Source organism: Elgaria multicarinata, chromosome 4, assembly GCF_023053635.1.
Source record: "Elgaria multicarinata webbii isolate HBS135686 ecotype San Diego chromosome 4, rElgMul1.1.pri, whole genome shotgun sequence".
NCBI lineage: Eukaryota > Metazoa > Chordata > Lepidosauria > Squamata > Anguidae > Elgaria > Elgaria multicarinata.
In genome coordinates, this window is record NC_086174.1 from 38,239,813 (window position 1) to 38,257,146 (window position 17,334).

General features: G+C 43.1%; 1 protein-coding gene across 1 annotated transcript; it reads left to right on the forward strand.

Moving 5' to 3' along the window:
* The first annotated feature begins 9,617 nt into the window (after positions 1 to 9,617).
* On the forward strand, positions 9,618 to 16,223 carry DEGS1 (delta 4-desaturase, sphingolipid 1). The gene is made up of 3 exons (XM_063124114.1): positions 9,618 to 9,718; positions 11,940 to 12,682; positions 14,517 to 16,223. The coding sequence occupies exons 1-3, from the start codon at positions 9,637 to 9,639 to the stop codon at positions 14,661 to 14,663; spliced, it is 972 nt and encodes a 323-aa protein (XP_062980184.1). The 5' UTR covers positions 9,618 to 9,636; the 3' UTR covers positions 14,664 to 16,223.
* Positions 16,224 to 17,334: the final 1,111 nt, after the last annotated feature.

Sequence of the window (17,334 nt, forward strand, 5' to 3'; positions counted from 1 at the left end):
AAGGAGAGGCATAGGGAAGCAGCTCTGTGAAACTTCAATGGTCAAATTAAAATACTTAAAACCCAAAATGTTGTGTTTTTAGATTTTTCTGGTACATTGCACAGCCAGTCCTATCTGCGCAACAAATATCAAGTTTCTAACTCATCTGTAAGTGGGTAAACATTTCCGGACATACATCCCGCACACATACTTTCAACTTTATAGGTAGAAATAAAGTTAGCTGTGTATTTTAGCAAGAGGTTTCCTTAACGTCAAAATAACAGGAAAAAGGAAGGGAATGTTTTGGACATCTGACTGACTTTGTGCAAAGATTTCCTCATTCAGTTCTGTTAGAGTGAATTTTCTTAGAAAAATGTACATCTTATATTTTTGAAACTATAATTTTGCAAAATCCTCAAATAGTTTAAGAGTATGGATAATATTTTTACTTATTAATAATCCGCAAACACACAAACGTTTAAATGCCAAGGTTAGAATAAACTGGGGGGGGGGAATAGGGGTGACTTTTGGGTTTTTGTTTTTTTTAATCTTTAAGGGATTTTTTTTTTTACCAAGGCTGCACATTTTTCTGTATTTGCTTGAGCTGTGTTTGTCTTGTATGGATTACCTATCTGTAACACACAGCAATACCTCAATACTTGTAATGTAAATTCAGCGTGCTCTAGAAGTTGCTTCCTTCCACTTTCCTTTTCTTTTTTACAACTTTATGAAATGGTAACATTACATCTAACACCAAGCTTTGTCTTCTCCATTTCTTGTCTATACGTCTACTCCTCTTACATGGAGACTTTCAGTGGTAAAACTTCTAACCTTCATGAGAATACACTTAGGCAAAGGGGTATTTATATTGGTCAAAGGTCAGGAATACATTTTCTCCATGAGTTCTGAAGAAAGACTTCTTAAGGCATCTGGTACAAAGTAGAGAAAGGTAGGTTTGCTTGAATCTAACTGAAATAAACAGAAAATACGTTATTTTATTTATTTATTTATTTATTTATTTATTACATTTATATACCGCCCCATAGCCGAAGCTCTCTGGGCGGTTTACAAAAGTTAAAAACAGTAAACATTTAAAAAGTATACAAAATTTAAAGCCATCAAAAACATAAGAACAACAGTATAAAAACAACAACATCCATTTAAAAACAATAGTTCTGGGGTCCGTTAAACAACAAATTTAGCGTGGTTTAATGCTGTTAAATGCCTGAGAGAAGAGAAAAGTCTTGACCTGGCACCTGAAAGATAACAATGTTGGCGCCAGGCGAGCCTCATCAGGGAGATTATTCCACAGTTCGGGGGGCCACCACCAAAAAGGCCCTCTCCCTTGTTGCCATCCTCCAAGCTTCCCTTGGAGTAGGCACCCAGAGGAGGACCTTAGATGTTGAGCGCAGTGTACGGATAGGTTCATGTCGGGAGAGGCGTTCCATCAGGTATTGTGGTCCCAAGCCATGTAGGGCTTTATAGGTTAAAACCAGCACCTTGAATTGGGCTCGGAAACGTATAGGCAGCCAATGCAAGCGGGCCAGAATCAGTGTTATATGTTCAAACCTCCTTGTTCCAGTTATCAATCTGTCCACTGCATTTTGCACAAGTACTTAATTGTTAAGTACTTACATTTTTGGTGTGATCCACTCTCATGTGCACAGCCCTGCATGGGCACAGAGCCAGTGTGGTGTAGTGGCTAAAGTGTCAGTTTGGGAGTTGGGAGATCCAGGTTCTAGTCCCCACTCGGACATGGAAACCCTCTGGGTGACTTTGGGCCAGTCACAAACTCTCAGCCCAACCCACCTCACAGGGTTGTTGTTGTTGTGAGGCTAAAAATGGAGAGGAGGATTATGTACGCCGCCTTGGGTTCCTTGGAGGAAGACTTGTCCTCTCGATCCCTGTCCTTCTTGGCTGGTCGCCCAGGGAGGAGATGCAGTTAGACTGCAACTACAACAATTTTGCTGCGTGGTTTTTATCCTGGTTGTGCTTTTTATACTGTATTTTGTAATTGTGCTTTTAACCTGTTGGTTGTTTTATTATGGTTTTAATTTTTGTGAACCACCCAGAGAGCTTCGGCTATTGGGCAGTATTTGCATCTCTCAGGGAGGGGAGTTTTCCACCATGTTTAAAAGAAGCAGTGGTACAGCCGCTTCTAAAAAGCCCTCCCTGGACCCCCTAGATCTTAATATTTACAGACCAGTATCAAATCTTCCATTTTTGGCAAGGTAATTGAGAGGGCAGTTGCCTTCCAACTCCAAGCAGTCTTGGATGATACAGATTTTCTAGACCCATTTCAAACTGGCTTTAGGGCAGGATACGGAGTTGAGACAGCTATGGTCACCTTAGTGGTCAATCTCCGCATAAGTATTGACAGGGGGAGTGTGTCCCTGCTGGTACTTTCAGACCTTTCAGTTGCTTTCGATACCATCGACCATGGTATCCTTCTGGAACACCTGAGGGATTTGGGAATTGGGGGCGCTGTGCTGCAGTGGTTCCGGTCCTACCTCTCAGGTAGATTCCAGATGGTGATGCTTGGGGATAGTTGCTCCTCAAAAAAAGAGCTGTTGTATGGCGTTCCACAAGGTGCCATCCTATCCCCAATGCTGTTTAACATCTACATGAAACCGCTGGGAGAGATCATCCGGAGGCATGAGGCGGGGTGCTATCAGTATGCTGATGATACCCAAATATATTTCTCTATGCCTTCAATAACAGCATCAGCTAAGGATAGTGTGTCTCCTCTGAATGAATGCTTGGAGGTGGTAATGAGCTGGATGAGGAAAAACAAACTGAAGCTGAATCCAGACAAAACAGAGGTGCTTGCTGTCAAGGGCTCTGACCTAGGTTTGGAGGTGTGTCAACCAGTTCTGGATGGGGCTACACTCCCCCTGAAAGACTGTGTTTGCAGTTTGGGGGTGCTCCTGGATCTGTCGCTCCAAATGACAGCCCAGATAGATGCGACGGCCAGGAGTGCCTACTATCAGCTTCGGCTGATACGCCAGCTGCGCCCCTTCTTAGAGTCAGAAGACCTAAGGACAGTAGTGCACATGCTGGTAACCTCAAGGCTTGACTTCTGCAATGCGCTCTACATAGGGCTACCATTGTACCTAGTTCGGAAACTTCAACTAGTTCAAAATATGGCAGCCAGGTTGGTCACCAGTACATCTAGGGGTGAGCATATTACCCCAACATTAAAATCACTCCACTGGCTGCCAATTAGTTTCCAGGCAAAGTACAAAGTGTTGACCAGTACCTTTAAAGCCCTAAATGGTTTGGGTCCAGGTTACCTGTGGGATCGCCTTCTCCCATATAGTCCGCCCCGCACACTCAGTTCCTCTGGGGTGAACTTACTTCAGTCAGCTAAAACTAGTCTGACATCAGTTTCCCAGAGGACCTTTTCTTCTGTTGCCCCCAGATTGTGGAATGGCCTGCCAAATAGACATGGGGCAAGCGGGGGTGGGGGAAGGATGTCTCCCACAGCTTGTTGTGTAATGTCAAACCATGGGAGATATCCTTCCACTGAGAGCATCCGCCTGTGAACCTGCCATCATTCACTGGAAAGTGCTGGATAATGGAGATGGGGGACTCTAGGATCTCTTGCCACTCTCAAGCAGCAGCAGGAGTTCCTAGCGTACCCCATCCCCATTTGCCGGCACTTTGTGCCAAACAAGGGGGGTTCAGGAGGAGAGCGTCTGCCTGCATCCTGCTCTCTATTCGCCATTTGTGGATCTCAGGACAGTGTGAAGGAGAAAACACACTCCTTCATGCCATCCCAAGATGCACAAATGGCAAACGACGTATGGTGCAGGAATACCATCCCCTGACAATCAGGGGATGGTATTCCTCCGCCATGCCTTGTTTGCCATTTGTTGAAATGGGGCATGCGGACAGGGACACTGTCAGAAGAGTCAGAATACCATCCCCTGACTGTCAGGGGATAGTATTCATATGCCACACCTTGTTGATATAGGGTGCACAGAGCTTCAGACCCTGTCCATGTGCCCCATATCAATAAATGGCGAACGAGGCATGGCCCCACGTCCATTTGGATATCACAGCACCAAGAACATCGTTGGTGCTATATAAATAAATAAATAAATAATATCAGCTCAAGGGGAAGGAAGGAGCAAGGGGGCAAGGGGCATGCACCTCTCTGGGAACACATGATCATTGGGGCCCCATCCAGGGACAGTATATGCATATCCCATGATGCATGTGGGGAGCCGCCAATCACCAAGGAACAGCATGATCGGCGGCTCCACACACACTTCTGACAGCATCCTTCTCCGTGCACTGCGTCTTCCTCCTTGACCTCTGACCTCCCCACCGAATGGCAGCACCGGTGCTCAAGAACCAGCGCTGCCATTCAGTGGGGAGGGCGGAGAGAGGGTGGTGAGAGCAATAGCCAACGCTGTGTTCATAGTCATCCATGGAGGGGATTATTAGCACTGGGTTGGTTACTTTGAGCCTACACCACATAAAGGGGAATTTATTTTAATTTTTAAAAATATTAATTTGTGATTAGACTTCCTTTTCTTTCTTTTGTTAAAATGAGTCTCCCCATACACAAATAATAAGTTAAAGAAGGTGTCCAGGTAGTAAGCAACATTAGCAAGCAGCAAATGGATTACTATTTGGTGACAATTTCCTTAAATATATACAAGATGATGAGATTTAATTATTCACACACATTTTTTTCAATGCAAAATTCAATTGCAAAGGGAGCACAGATAGCTAAGAGGTCAGCAAAATTGGATAACAGAGCATACATACTTTCAGAAACAGAACCAAGGACATTTGAACACACACTTTCTAAGGTAGTAGAGAAAAAGATTTCCTCTAAAACCTAAAAAGCAGATATGGCCTGGCTGTGTACTCCAGTAAGTCAGTAAAACACAGCTTTCAGTCAAAGCGTATCACACACACCCTTTTGTTAGAGGCCTAATTATACATTTCAAACAAATGGCACCCCACATCATTCTGAGGACACACACCCAACCTCGAAACACAATGTTAACAAGAAAAATTAATAATGTGGTTATTCAGTGCTAAATAGGAAGGTCCTGTTTAGAAGACACCCTAAACTATGTCTTTAACCATGGGACTTAAGCCAAAAAACCTTAAGTACCGTGGTTAAAGCCATGGCTCAAGGTGTCTTCTGAACAGGGCGACGTATGCTTTAATTTACATGGACATACATATCATATACATGTAAACCAAATACATACATGAAGGATATTTCGGCGTTAGGAAAACCTGATTACCCCCTCCCCCCAAAGCTGAGAGAGTCAGAGACTACAACAAGGTCTTTGCAAGCAATTCTTTGTTTTATTAAAGAATTGAAATAAATTAAAATCACTTATCAGGCAATTAGAATCATACATACATGTAGGGAATTATAATCCTACATTAACACCGAGAAGGTTAAAGATAATCAAGCATTTAAATTCAATAGTGAAACTAGGTACACTGGCCTTTATATAAAATTGTGTGTATGTGTGTGTGTTCAAAAGAGAACAGTTTTAATTTCTACTAATGTGTGTATGTGTTTAAATCAGTCTTGATAAAAGTGCAGCACCTCAAGATGTTTTAATAGTAAGGTGTGTATGTAGCTGATCAAAATGGGAGAAAGTGGGAGGGGGAAGAAAAAAGTTTCAGCTTGGATAATTTGAACGGCAGAGAAACAGACTCTTTTGGAGAATTGTGAGATAGTTTGGAGGAGGGAGTTAAGGCAAATGCAGGGATTTGGGAAGAAAGTGAATGGAGAGGCCTAAAACAGGGAGCTCCCCAAGCTAAGGGCTGTTTGGAATGGGATGGAATATTAGGAAACAGGGAGGAGTATGGACAACTTAGAAGGAAAACAGAAGATAAGGCAAAGTTTTACCACTCCGAATCTACTGACTTGTAAAGTGATGGGAAGCTCTGTTGACCCCTCTTGTGGAAAAGAAAGGGAAACAGGAAAAAAGTGGGGTGGGTTTGCTCTTATGAGCAGAAAGGATGGAGGGAGTACCCTTTCCTTCTGTCCATCTCCCTGTGCTGTATGAATTTGAGTTGCTGTTTTTATCACTCTTCTCTCAGGATTTAGTAATCAAAATAAAACAACTAGGATTGCTCATGGATGTTGGACAATGGATTTTTAGGTGGCAGACATTAAGTGAAGAAAGAAGACAATGGGTTTCAATGAGGAAAGGATGGGAGTTGATGAGTGCATATCTCTGGCTATCATAGGTCCAGGTTAGCAAGATAGCCAGGGGGATTTTGGTGATTTTCTTAAATTTAGGTGACAAAAGTGTCTTGTAGGCATGTCTGTATACACAATATTGCATTTTCAGGGTTTCACACAATGTTTAAAAGACTAGTGATAAAGTGGACAATTTTCAACTATAGGAGGAACTCTTTATGACCCTTCCCATACTCACATTACGACAAATACAACCAAAAGTCAACATTAATGTTTCTTGCTTATATATAGGATTAGGCTATGTCTCACTCCAGATAACATTCAGCATATCTAAGGTTGCAATTCCCTTAACACTTTCCTAACTCCAGCATAGGAGGGTTACATTGTAAAGGCAACAGAGATTGGGATTAAAGGAGTTATCCCACTTTCAGGTGATTGGAGCAGAGGTTGTGATTACATAATAATGCAATTCCCAGCCTGACTGACACCAATGGGAGGCGGGGGCTCAAGAAAACAACTGGGGCTCTAATGTCACCCCACCCAGCCCAGCAATGCAGCTGTACATGCATCCTCTCTCCTGCACATCATATGTTTCCCTTTCCCCCTGGTGGGATTGCCACTGGTCTGTTGGCATCTTGAAGAGTATATCAGTATGTGTAGCCTTTGATTTATTTTATTTATTTATTTATTTATTTATCATATTTATACCCCGCTCCTCAGCCAAAAAAGGCTCTCAGAGCGGCTTACACTTAGCAAAAAAGACAGTCCCTGCCCTCAGGCTCACAGTCTAATAAAGACATGACACACAAGGAACAGGAGTTCAGGAGGGGGGGAGGAGAGAGAGAGAGTTCAACAGGAGCAGGCCATGATGTTTCTTCTGCCTGCTCATGTGCCCTTGTTCTTTCTTCTTCCCCACAGGGCCAAGATGACAGTTTGCCCTGTGGGGGTAGGGGAAGAGTCCAACAGGAGCAGGCCATGATGTTTCTTCTGCCTGCTCCTGTCCCCTTGTTCTTTCTTCTTCCCCACAGGGCCAAGATGACAGTTTGCCCTGTGGGGGAAGAGTCCAACAGGAGCAGGCCATGATGTTTCTTCTGCCTGCTCCTGTCCCCTTGTTCTTTCTTCTTCCCCACAGGGCCAAGATGGCAGTTTGCCCTGTGGGGGTGGGGGAAGAGTCCAACAGGAGCAGGCCATGATGTTTCTTCTGCCTGCTCCTGTCCCCTTGTTCTTTCTTCTTCCCCACAGGGCCAAGATGACAGTTTGCCCGGTGGGGGAAGAGTCCAACAGGAGCAGGCCATGATGTTTCTTCTGCCTGCTCCTGTTCCCTTGTTCTTTCTTCTTCCCCACAGGGCCAAGATGGCAGTTTGCCCTGTGGGGGTGGGGGAAGAGTCCAACAGGAGCAGGCCATGATGTTTCTTCTGCCTGCTCCTGTCCCCTTGTTCTTTCTTCTTCCCCACAGGGCCAAGATGACAGTTTGCCCTGTGGGGGTGGGGGAAGAGTCCAACAGGAGCAGGCCATGATGTTTCTTCTGCCTGCTCCTGTCCCCTTGTTCTTTCTTCTTCCCCACAGGGCCAAGATGACAGTTTGCTTTATGGCTTTATCCCTGAGGAAGACCGCAACCACGTTCGAAACGCATAGGCACCTGGCCCTTTAATAAAACTTGTACTACTAATATTATTGTAGAAGATTACTTGGTTCCACCCTTGCCTTTGCCTATTTTTTAACTCCCCTACAGGGTTTTCCTTGCTTTTGCACTTGTCATTTATATGCATGCAGCACCTGGTGAAATTTCCTCTTCATCACAACAGTTAAAGCTGCAGGAGCCCTGCCTTCTTTTGTATCTGGTCACTCTAGTAGAGTTCCTGTAGCTTTAACTGTTGTGATGAAGAGGGAATTTCACCAGGTGCTGCATGCATACAAATGCCACCTGCTGAAATCCCCATTTCTATACCACTATTAAAGATACAGGGGACCTGTCCTCCTTTCCAAATGGTCACCCTATGACTCAGAATGTTCTTCTGACTAAAAGCGCCAAGTGTGACATCCTGTATCTCTTATCTCAGGGGTCCCCAACCCCGGGGCCTGTTAGGAACCGGGCTGCATTCTCATTGACAGCAATGCAATTTCTGTATTGACAACAACCAAAACGAGATTACGGAGTAGCCTGGACATAAGCAACACACTTCGGGTTTCACTGTCTCCCATCACCCCCAGATGGGACCGTCTAGTTGCAGGAAAACAAGCTCAGGCCTCCCACTGATTCTGCATTATGGTGAGTTGTATAATTATTTCATTATATATTACAATGTAATAATAATAGAAATAAAGTGCACCATAAATGTAATGCACTATCCCCTCAACACACACACACACACACACACACACACACACACACACACACACACACACACACGGTCCGTGGAAAAATTGTCTTCCATGAAACTGGTCCCTGGTGCCAAAAAGGTTGGGACTGCTGTCTTATCTGATCCTATGTACACTTACTTGGAAGTCGCATTGATTTCAGTGGGGCTTATATGTACGAGTAAGCTACACAATTCTTATAGAAGGCTGAATTTTACCCAAGCGCTGACATCTGTTCTTCTGCCGCAGTTGCCAAAGAGGAACAAAAAAGCCCTCCGCGAGACAGGACGTTCTCGCTCCCCTCAGGCACATATTCGAAATCGCAGGAGGAGAGTCGTGATGCGGCGGCGGCAACTGTAGGGGGCGCTATTGAAGCGGTCGGCCTGAAGAAAACGTGAGGTGTGGCTGAGGCTCCTAAACGTACGGGGGAGGCTTGAGGGAGCGTCAAAACCCAGGCGAGGGAAAGACGAGACAGGACAGGCAGCGACATCTCTTGAGGACGCAGACAGAAAGGAGAAGAGGCGGCGGCGGAGAAAGGGAGAACGGCCTCTCCTCTCACTCTGCTACTTTAAAAATGCTGCCGAACAGGCGTCTGCCATCCCGCCTTCCCCTCGCATATTTCTGCATCCCTGTTTCATAGAATAGTAGGGTTGAAAGGGGCCTATAAGGCCATCGAGTCCAACGCCCTGCTCCATGCAGGAACCCACCCTCAAAATTAATATAGAATTGTCATGTGTCACAATAATAATGTGACATATGACAAAGCATGTGGTAACTAACTATTAATTATAACATTCGCAGCTGCTTCAAAAGAAACCAATAGAAAAAGACGCCATCCCAGCTCAGGAAAAGAAGAAAAGAGACCCGTGCGTCTTAAATACTAACCCTCCCCCTCTGCGAACCGGTTTCCATGACGTCACCTCCCGCGGCAGCCAATGAGCCGGTGCTGAGGGGGCGTGGCGACGGCAGGAGCCCCACTCCTGTCTATATGAGCCGAGCACTCCGAAGAGAAGTAGCGGCACAGGCTTGGTACGAGCTGTGGCGGGCGGAGTTTAAGCAAGGAGCGTGTAGAGCAGGCCGAGATTCAGTCTGTTGGGAAGCCGGCCTCAGTCATGGGAAACACCGTGGCTCGAGAGGATTTCGAATGGGTTTATACGGACCAGCCGCACCTGGACCGCCGCAAAGAGATATTAAGTGAGTGGGCGCTTCGCGGCCGCCGCCTCCTCCTCCTCTTTTGGGCTTGTCTTCGCGCCCCTCACGCGCCTAGCTGCCTCTCCCTTCCCCCAACGCCTTTTTTGGAGAAGAAGATGCAGAAGCAAAAGCTCGTTCTCCGTCTGTCTGTCTCTCTCTCCCCCCCCCCTCTCTCTCGCGCCTTCCCCTTCGCTATTCTCAAGGCTGTGAGGTAAGGCCGGGCTGCCTCTAACGCCCGCCTGGCCCTTGGCCTCCGTGCTTGGCATCTCCTCAGCTCTCCCCTTCTGAGGAGGACTTTCTCCGTGGACGGCGCCAACGCTGCCCACTTGAGGCTTAAGCGGGTCGGGGAAGGAGGCCCTGGCTTGGCTTCACAGGAGACGGAATGAGACACCCGCTCTGCTCGCCCACTTCGTCTTTCCTATGTCGCGCTCCTTTGCCTCCATCCAGATGTGGAGGTGGGGTGCAAAGCGGTTTAGTCATGGTTCCATTCTGCCGGGTATTGAGAAAGATGTTGCCTTTGCATGTTGGCGTTTGTAAATGATAAACTCACAGCTACGCTTCGAAATGTTGCTGCTAGATCAGCTTGCCGCAACCTGGTGCCTTCCAGATGTTTGGGCTACAAACTCCCTAACCGTTGGCCATGTTGACTGGTGATGATAGGAGATGAAGTCCATAACATCAGGAACCCACCAGATTGGAAGAAGCTGATCTAGCAGCAAGGTTCAACACTGAATGGCCCTTGCCCCCTAAAATCATGCTACGTTGAGGGGGGGGGGGCTTTTAAGCTTCGTAACTTCAAAGAATTCTTTCCATGCTGCAGCAGGGTAGTATAAGAATCAACATGTGGCCTGGAGTACATTCTAGAATACACTCCTAATGTGTGGGGCTCTTTAGGCCTATTAGACCTAGATATCACCACTTATAAAATGAGAGGATGCCCTAGTACAGCCTTTTCCAATCTTGTGCCCTCTAAATGTGTTAGACTGCAACTACCGATAGCATCATGCTGGGAGTTGTAGCTGAACACATTTGGAAGCATCAGACTGGGAAAGGCTGCCCTAGAATGTCTATGCAGCCCTTGGAGTTGCACATTGGAGGGGAAAGATTAGCAAAGTTGGGCAAACCGTATTTCTGTGGTATTGGTTAGTAGTTACTGACTTCTTCAATGAGGATCCTCAGTTACCCTGTGCTTGGTATATTATATGCAGTTAGAAATAGTGCTTGATAGTGTATGGCTCTTGTGTCTGAACAAATTTTAAATCCTGAAGTATAAAACTTCAGGCATCTGAGAATGCAAGTCTACAGTATATTATATCATAGATATTTAGATCTGTTACATATACAATTTGGAATTCTAGTGCAGAATGAAGACTCTCTGGCTCTATGCTGCTTATATCACTGTAGTTTAGTTGAGTCCAGAGAAATGATAGGCAAAAACTGGAGGTCATTAACCGGAGGTCATATAGCTAGGTTTAAAACTGCAGAAGCTCACATGCTTGCTTTTCTGTTAGTAGTTTCCTTGGTCTGCGGCAGTCAACCACGTTGACTTGTACTGAAAGTTTGCCACCAGATACACAGATTCTCACGGACCAATGTTTGTTCATTTAGAAATGAATGTTCTTGATCAGAACAACTTTTTTGAAATAAAATAAAGTGATAGTGAGGAAATAAAATTAAGCGATAGTGAGGGAAAAGTAAGGCTATAAAGCAGGAGTGGGCAACCTGTGAACATCTAGATGTTTTGGCCTACATCTCCATCATTCCTCACCCTTGGCTATGCTGGTTGAAGGCCAAAAAAATCTGATGGGCCACAAATGGCTTTCCCCTGAACTAAAGCACCTAACTGTAGTTGGCCATGGTGGCTGGGGCTGATGGAGAATTAGAACCCAACATTATTTGGACAGCTTCAGGTTATGCACTCCTGTTTTAAGGAAAGGGGAAATTGTATCTTGGGGGTGCTATGATAGAAATAGTCCTTACTACAAGAGTGATTCTTTGGTATTAATAATTAAGGAGCCCAGCATAGTAGCAGTGCAATTGCTTTTGTACCACATTAATGTGGCTTTTGAACTAGTTTTAGAGTTGTACTATTTAATATGAACTTCTACCATATGGATGGGCTTCAGTAGAAAGTAAAATCCAAATATGGGAAAAGGTTGTGGCAGGGACGTTAAAGTACATTTGTCAGTTATTTGAAGTTCTCTGTCATTTTCTCTCTCCACAGGCAAACATCCTGAGATAAAAGCCTTGATGAAACCAGACTACGGTGTGATCTGGTTAACTGTACTGATGGTGGTTGCACAGCTAGTTGCGCTATACTTAGTTAAAGATTTGGACTGGAAATGGGTTGTATTTTGGGCCTATGTGTTTGGCAGTTGCCTTGATCATTCCATTACTTTGGCTATTCATGAGATTGCTCACAACAGTGCCTTTGGCAATTCTAAAGCTGTGTGGAATCGATGGTTTGGAATGTTTGCGAATCTCCCACTTGGTGTTCCTTACTCAGTGTCCTTCAAGAGATACCATATGGATCATCATCGTTATCTTGGTAGTAATGGAATTGATGTGGACATTCCTACGGACTTTGAAGGATGGTTTTTCTGCACCCGTTTTCGAAAGCTGGTGTGGGTTATTCTTCAACCCCTTTTTTATGCCATTAGACCTCTCTGTATCAATCCCAAACCAATCTCAGGACTTGAAATCATTAACTTGTCAATTCAGTTCCTCTTTGATGTTATGGTATATTATGTCTTCGGAGTAAAATCACTCTTCTACCTGATAGCTGGAACAGTTCTTGGATTGGGTTTGCATCCTATTTCAGGACATTTCATAGCTGAACATTACATGTTTTTAAAGGGGCATGAAACTTATTCCTACTATGGGCCACTTAATAAGCTTACATTCAATGTTGGCTACCATAACGAACACCATGACTTTCCTAATATTCCTGGAACAAACCTTCCACTGGTAAGTACATAATAAGGCATGTGACTTAGCTTTTGCATCTGATCTTACGTATTAGGACTTTCAGGTAAATGTTTAGAATTGTAGAAGTAGGCTACAGTGGTATATATTCAACCACTAAGGGCACAATCCTATGCATGTTTAGGTGGAAAAAAGTCATATAGCTTTCCCCAGCTAGCCATGTTGGCTATGGAATGCTAGGGGTTGTAGGATTTTTTCTGTGTAAACATGCATAAGATTGCATCTTAAGGCATTTGGGGAATTCTGCAGAGAATAAGGATAAGACATAGCATTTTCTGAAAGTTCAAAGCATAAAACCCACTTAAAGTTTTCTCTTCCGAACATTCATGTGGTCTAAAATTATCCAACAAACTAATGGCTAGATTAAGATGAAATAGGACTTGTAGCTCATGTGCATAACCACTTTGTTACATCAGTTCTGTATACAGACAAACTACTATAACTGTGAAGCTTGTCTTTCTAAAGTTAGGAGCTGTGTAGCTTCATGACAAATAATAAAAAGTCAAGATAGCAGTGCTGGTCCATAAGGAATTCCATAGTAGGGTAACACCTTTATTAGACCAACCAGAGTGCTTCAAAGTGAAGTTCTTGAGTCCCGCATAACTTCCCATCAGGATGGATGTTAAAGCGAAGATGAGGGTAGGAAAGACCTTTTTATTCACTCAGTATTTTAACACTTAATTTTAACTTAAATTTAAATTTTACTGTTTTAACTCTGTATTTTAATCCTATATCAACTTTGCTGTGTGGTTTTATCCTGGTTGCGCTTTTTATACTGTATTTCGTAATTGTGTTTTAAACTGTTGGGTGTTTTACTGCGGTTTTAATTTTTGTGACCCGCCCAGAGAGCTTCGGCTATTGGGCGGTATAAAAATGTAATAAATAAATAAATAAGACAGTGGCATGTGGGAGGGAGGGAGCAGGCAACTAGATAAGGCTCTACGTAATCCTGTGCAAATTCCAGGTTTCCTCTAGGACTGCTGGAATAAAGAAACACATTGCTTGAAACCCCCGCCCCCAGCATAAAATCCTGCTGTTATCTGGATCTGTCCTTGGGGGGAACACAGACCCCTTGGTTGCTGCAAAACATCCAACCACCTAAACAGCTATTATACGAGCAAAGCTGGAGATAATTTTAGGTGGTTTACAAAGCTTTTAAAAAGGGGGGAAATAACATAGCGTCACATATAGTAGTTGGAGGGGATGTACTCTCAGAGAATGAAGTCCCAACTTCACATAATATAAAATATTCCCACAGGTTGAGGATCCTGCTCTTGAATAGTTTATCCTGGCAGTCTTAGGTGCAGCCTTCAACCTGCATAGCGCCTGGTTGAGCCTAATCTAACTCTGTCTTTGCTGTGACTAAATACAAGCTCCATGGCTTTAACATTAGCGAGCTCTCTGCCGCCTGCCCCCACTTTGCTTAATGTCTTGGTTGAGGAAGCTGGAGAACTTGAAAGCTTGCTTACTATTTTGGGACATTTTGGTTGACATAATAAAAATATTGCTTTGCTGTAGATTTTGCAATTCATATTAAATAGCTGGTCTTGAAATGGACATTAGGTTGGGAGTTTTTAATTTACATAGAACAGCAGCTTCTCAAAGGGCTAGCCCAGCTGTTCACAGAACTTGTTGGCTTGATAGCCACTCATTGGCTTGGATCCTAAAATAAAGATCAGAGAAGAAAAGCTGTATGCCCTTTCCTACATTGTTCAGTAGAGTTCCAAAATATTGTCTCTGTGGAATCCATGTACCATTAATTTTGAAATTGATATAAGGAGTAATGGGTTGTTGTTTTTTTGTCTTATAATTATAGCTGAAGAAAATAGCCCCTGAATACTATGACCACCTGCCACAGTATAACTCCTGGATTAAAGTGCTTTATGATTTTGTGATGGATGACTCTATCAGTCCCTACTCACGCATGAAAAGGCACCTGTCAGAAGAAGTGAAACAAGATTAAACTATCAACCAAGAAACTTACCTCTGTGACCTCCAGGGACCTATCCTGGTCCAGTTACCATGAAGCTAACATAAAGATATATTCACTTGATATCTTGACTAGGCTGGAATATGACTATATTGGTATATTCCAGAACAAGATATTTGAGGAATTAAAATATTTCCAGAACCAGAATATTCCTGTTTTGCATTTTTCTATAATTGTTTAAAATATAAATGTTCTGTGCATAGTGCTAGTATTAATGTTACATAATGGGTTTCAATAGCTGCTTGCTTGTACACTTTAAAAGTTTAAAGAGCAAATGTTCAACAGACATATGTAGTTGTGTTTATATTTGCTGCCCACAACTATGGCAATATTGACTCTTAAATGTTCTGTTAGTAAAACTTTATTTTTAAATCAACTTCTAGTTAAAATTGCAAAATGGTTTTAACATAGCAGCTGAACAAAATGCCTGGTTCCACTTTCCCTTAAATTGGGTATGTCTTGGCTGATCCAAGTGCTAACATAATTGCTGTATAATAATCTGTTACAACAACTGTAAAAAGTACCAAGCCCCTTGAAGCGTGCTAGTGTTCTGTAAATCCAAAATACTTTTGGCAAGCAATTGGATATAAAATGTCAACTCCTGACTGCACATTCCCTAGCCATAATTAAATTTGGCTCTGCATTTTCTCTCCTGTGTGTCTGTACATAAGAATGTGAAGACCACTGTCATGCTGATGTTTAATCAGAGAGGCTGAATACCCTGAAGTTTAGGAACTTAATTAACAACCCGTGCTTGCTTGCTTGGGTGAGTATTTGAATGCCAGTAGTTGATGAAAGATAAGTTCATAACTGTGTAGAAGATCAATGGTGAGATTATAAAATACTGTCCCCCTGAAAAAAATACTGTATTTCTTCGATTCTAAGACACCATCGATTGTAAGACGCACACTAATTTCAGTACCACCAACAGAAAAAAAGCTTTGATTCTAAGAAATAATGAACGCACCCGCGATTCTAAGAAGCACCCCGTTTTTAGAGATGTTTATATGGGGGGAAAAGTGCATCTTAGAATCGAAGAAATACAGTAGATAAGATGTAGCAAAACTCTTGGACACTTGACCAAAGCTGTATTAAATAAACATTGTAGAAAATCTGGGATATTCTTGAAAGAATGGTGGTTTAATAGTAAACTCATAGTAGTTTTGTGGGTACTCACAACACGATCAGAGAAATAACTAACCATGAGTTGGTTATAAGCAACTGTGAGTGGATTATTAATACACATACATTGATTAACTCATCCCCCTCCTCTCCCTCCAGTCTTCCTGCTTGTATCCTATCATTCCTTGCTGCTGAAAATAGAGTTCTGCTGGCTTGAGTAGAGTGACAAAAGCTGGGGTGAACACCCTCCACAAACAAGAAAAACATAATCACAAAAACTGTTTAAATAGATGTATACATATCTTGTTCTCATTGGCAAGTTATGTTACACTGACTCAATTCTATTTCAAAAGATATATATGTGGCATGTAACATATAAATAATGCTCACAATAAAGTACATTGAAAACAATTATACAGCGTTTGGTAATGACATTCGTATAATGAAAACAATTTTGCAGCGTGTGGTAATTCAGTGACAACAGGAGTCTGGTACAAAAAAACTGTTTCACCAGGAAATGCTTCCTCAGGAACACCTTATATTAGTGTGGGATGCTTTAGGGTGGATTCCTGCATTGAGCAGGGGGTTGGACTCGATGGCCTTGTAGGCCCCTTCCAACTCTGCTATTCTATGATTCTATAAAATCATATAAAATAACCATTACTTATATAGTATTTAAGACCAGCAATTCTCCTTCATTCTTATTGAAAACAAGTGAACTAACAGAAGTATCTGGTGTTGTTTCCTACCTTATTTGGGATAATTAGCCAAGGCCTTACATACAGTCTCCCACTATATACAATCTCTGAAAAATATGTTGTACAATTGTTATTTTCGTCAAGTAACAACATCCCATTATCTCTAGTATATAATCTTAGCTCCATTCTGAACATACTCGATATATTTCTGGCTAAAAACTCAAGGCTACTGGATACAGCTGGGGGCTGATTAGCAACATTAGCAGGGCTCAGTCCTGGTCCCAGTGCTCTTCAACATTTTTAGTAATGATTTGGACGAGGAGGTGCAGGGAACGCTGATCAAATTTGCAGATGACACAAAATTGGGTGGGATAGCTAATACCCTAGAAGACCGAAACAAACTTCAAAGTGATCTTGATAGGCTGGAGTGCTGGGCTGAAAACAACAGAATGAAATTTAATAGGGATAAATGCCAAGTTCTACATTTAGGAAATAGAAACCAAATGCACAGTTACAAGATGGGGGACACTTGGCTCAGCAATACTACAAACGAGAAAGATCTTGGAATTGTTGTAGATCACAAGCTGAATATGAGCCAACAGTGCGATATGGCTGCAAGAAAGGCAAATGCTATTTTGGGCTGCATTAATAGAAGTATAGCTTCCAAATCACGTGAGGTACTGGTTCCTCTCTATTCGGCCCTGGTTAGGCCTCATCTAGAGTATTGTGTCCAGTTCTGGGCTCCACAATTCAAGAAGGACGCAGACAAGCTGGAGCGTGTTCAGAAGAGGGCAACCAGGATGATCAGAGGTCTAGAAACAAAG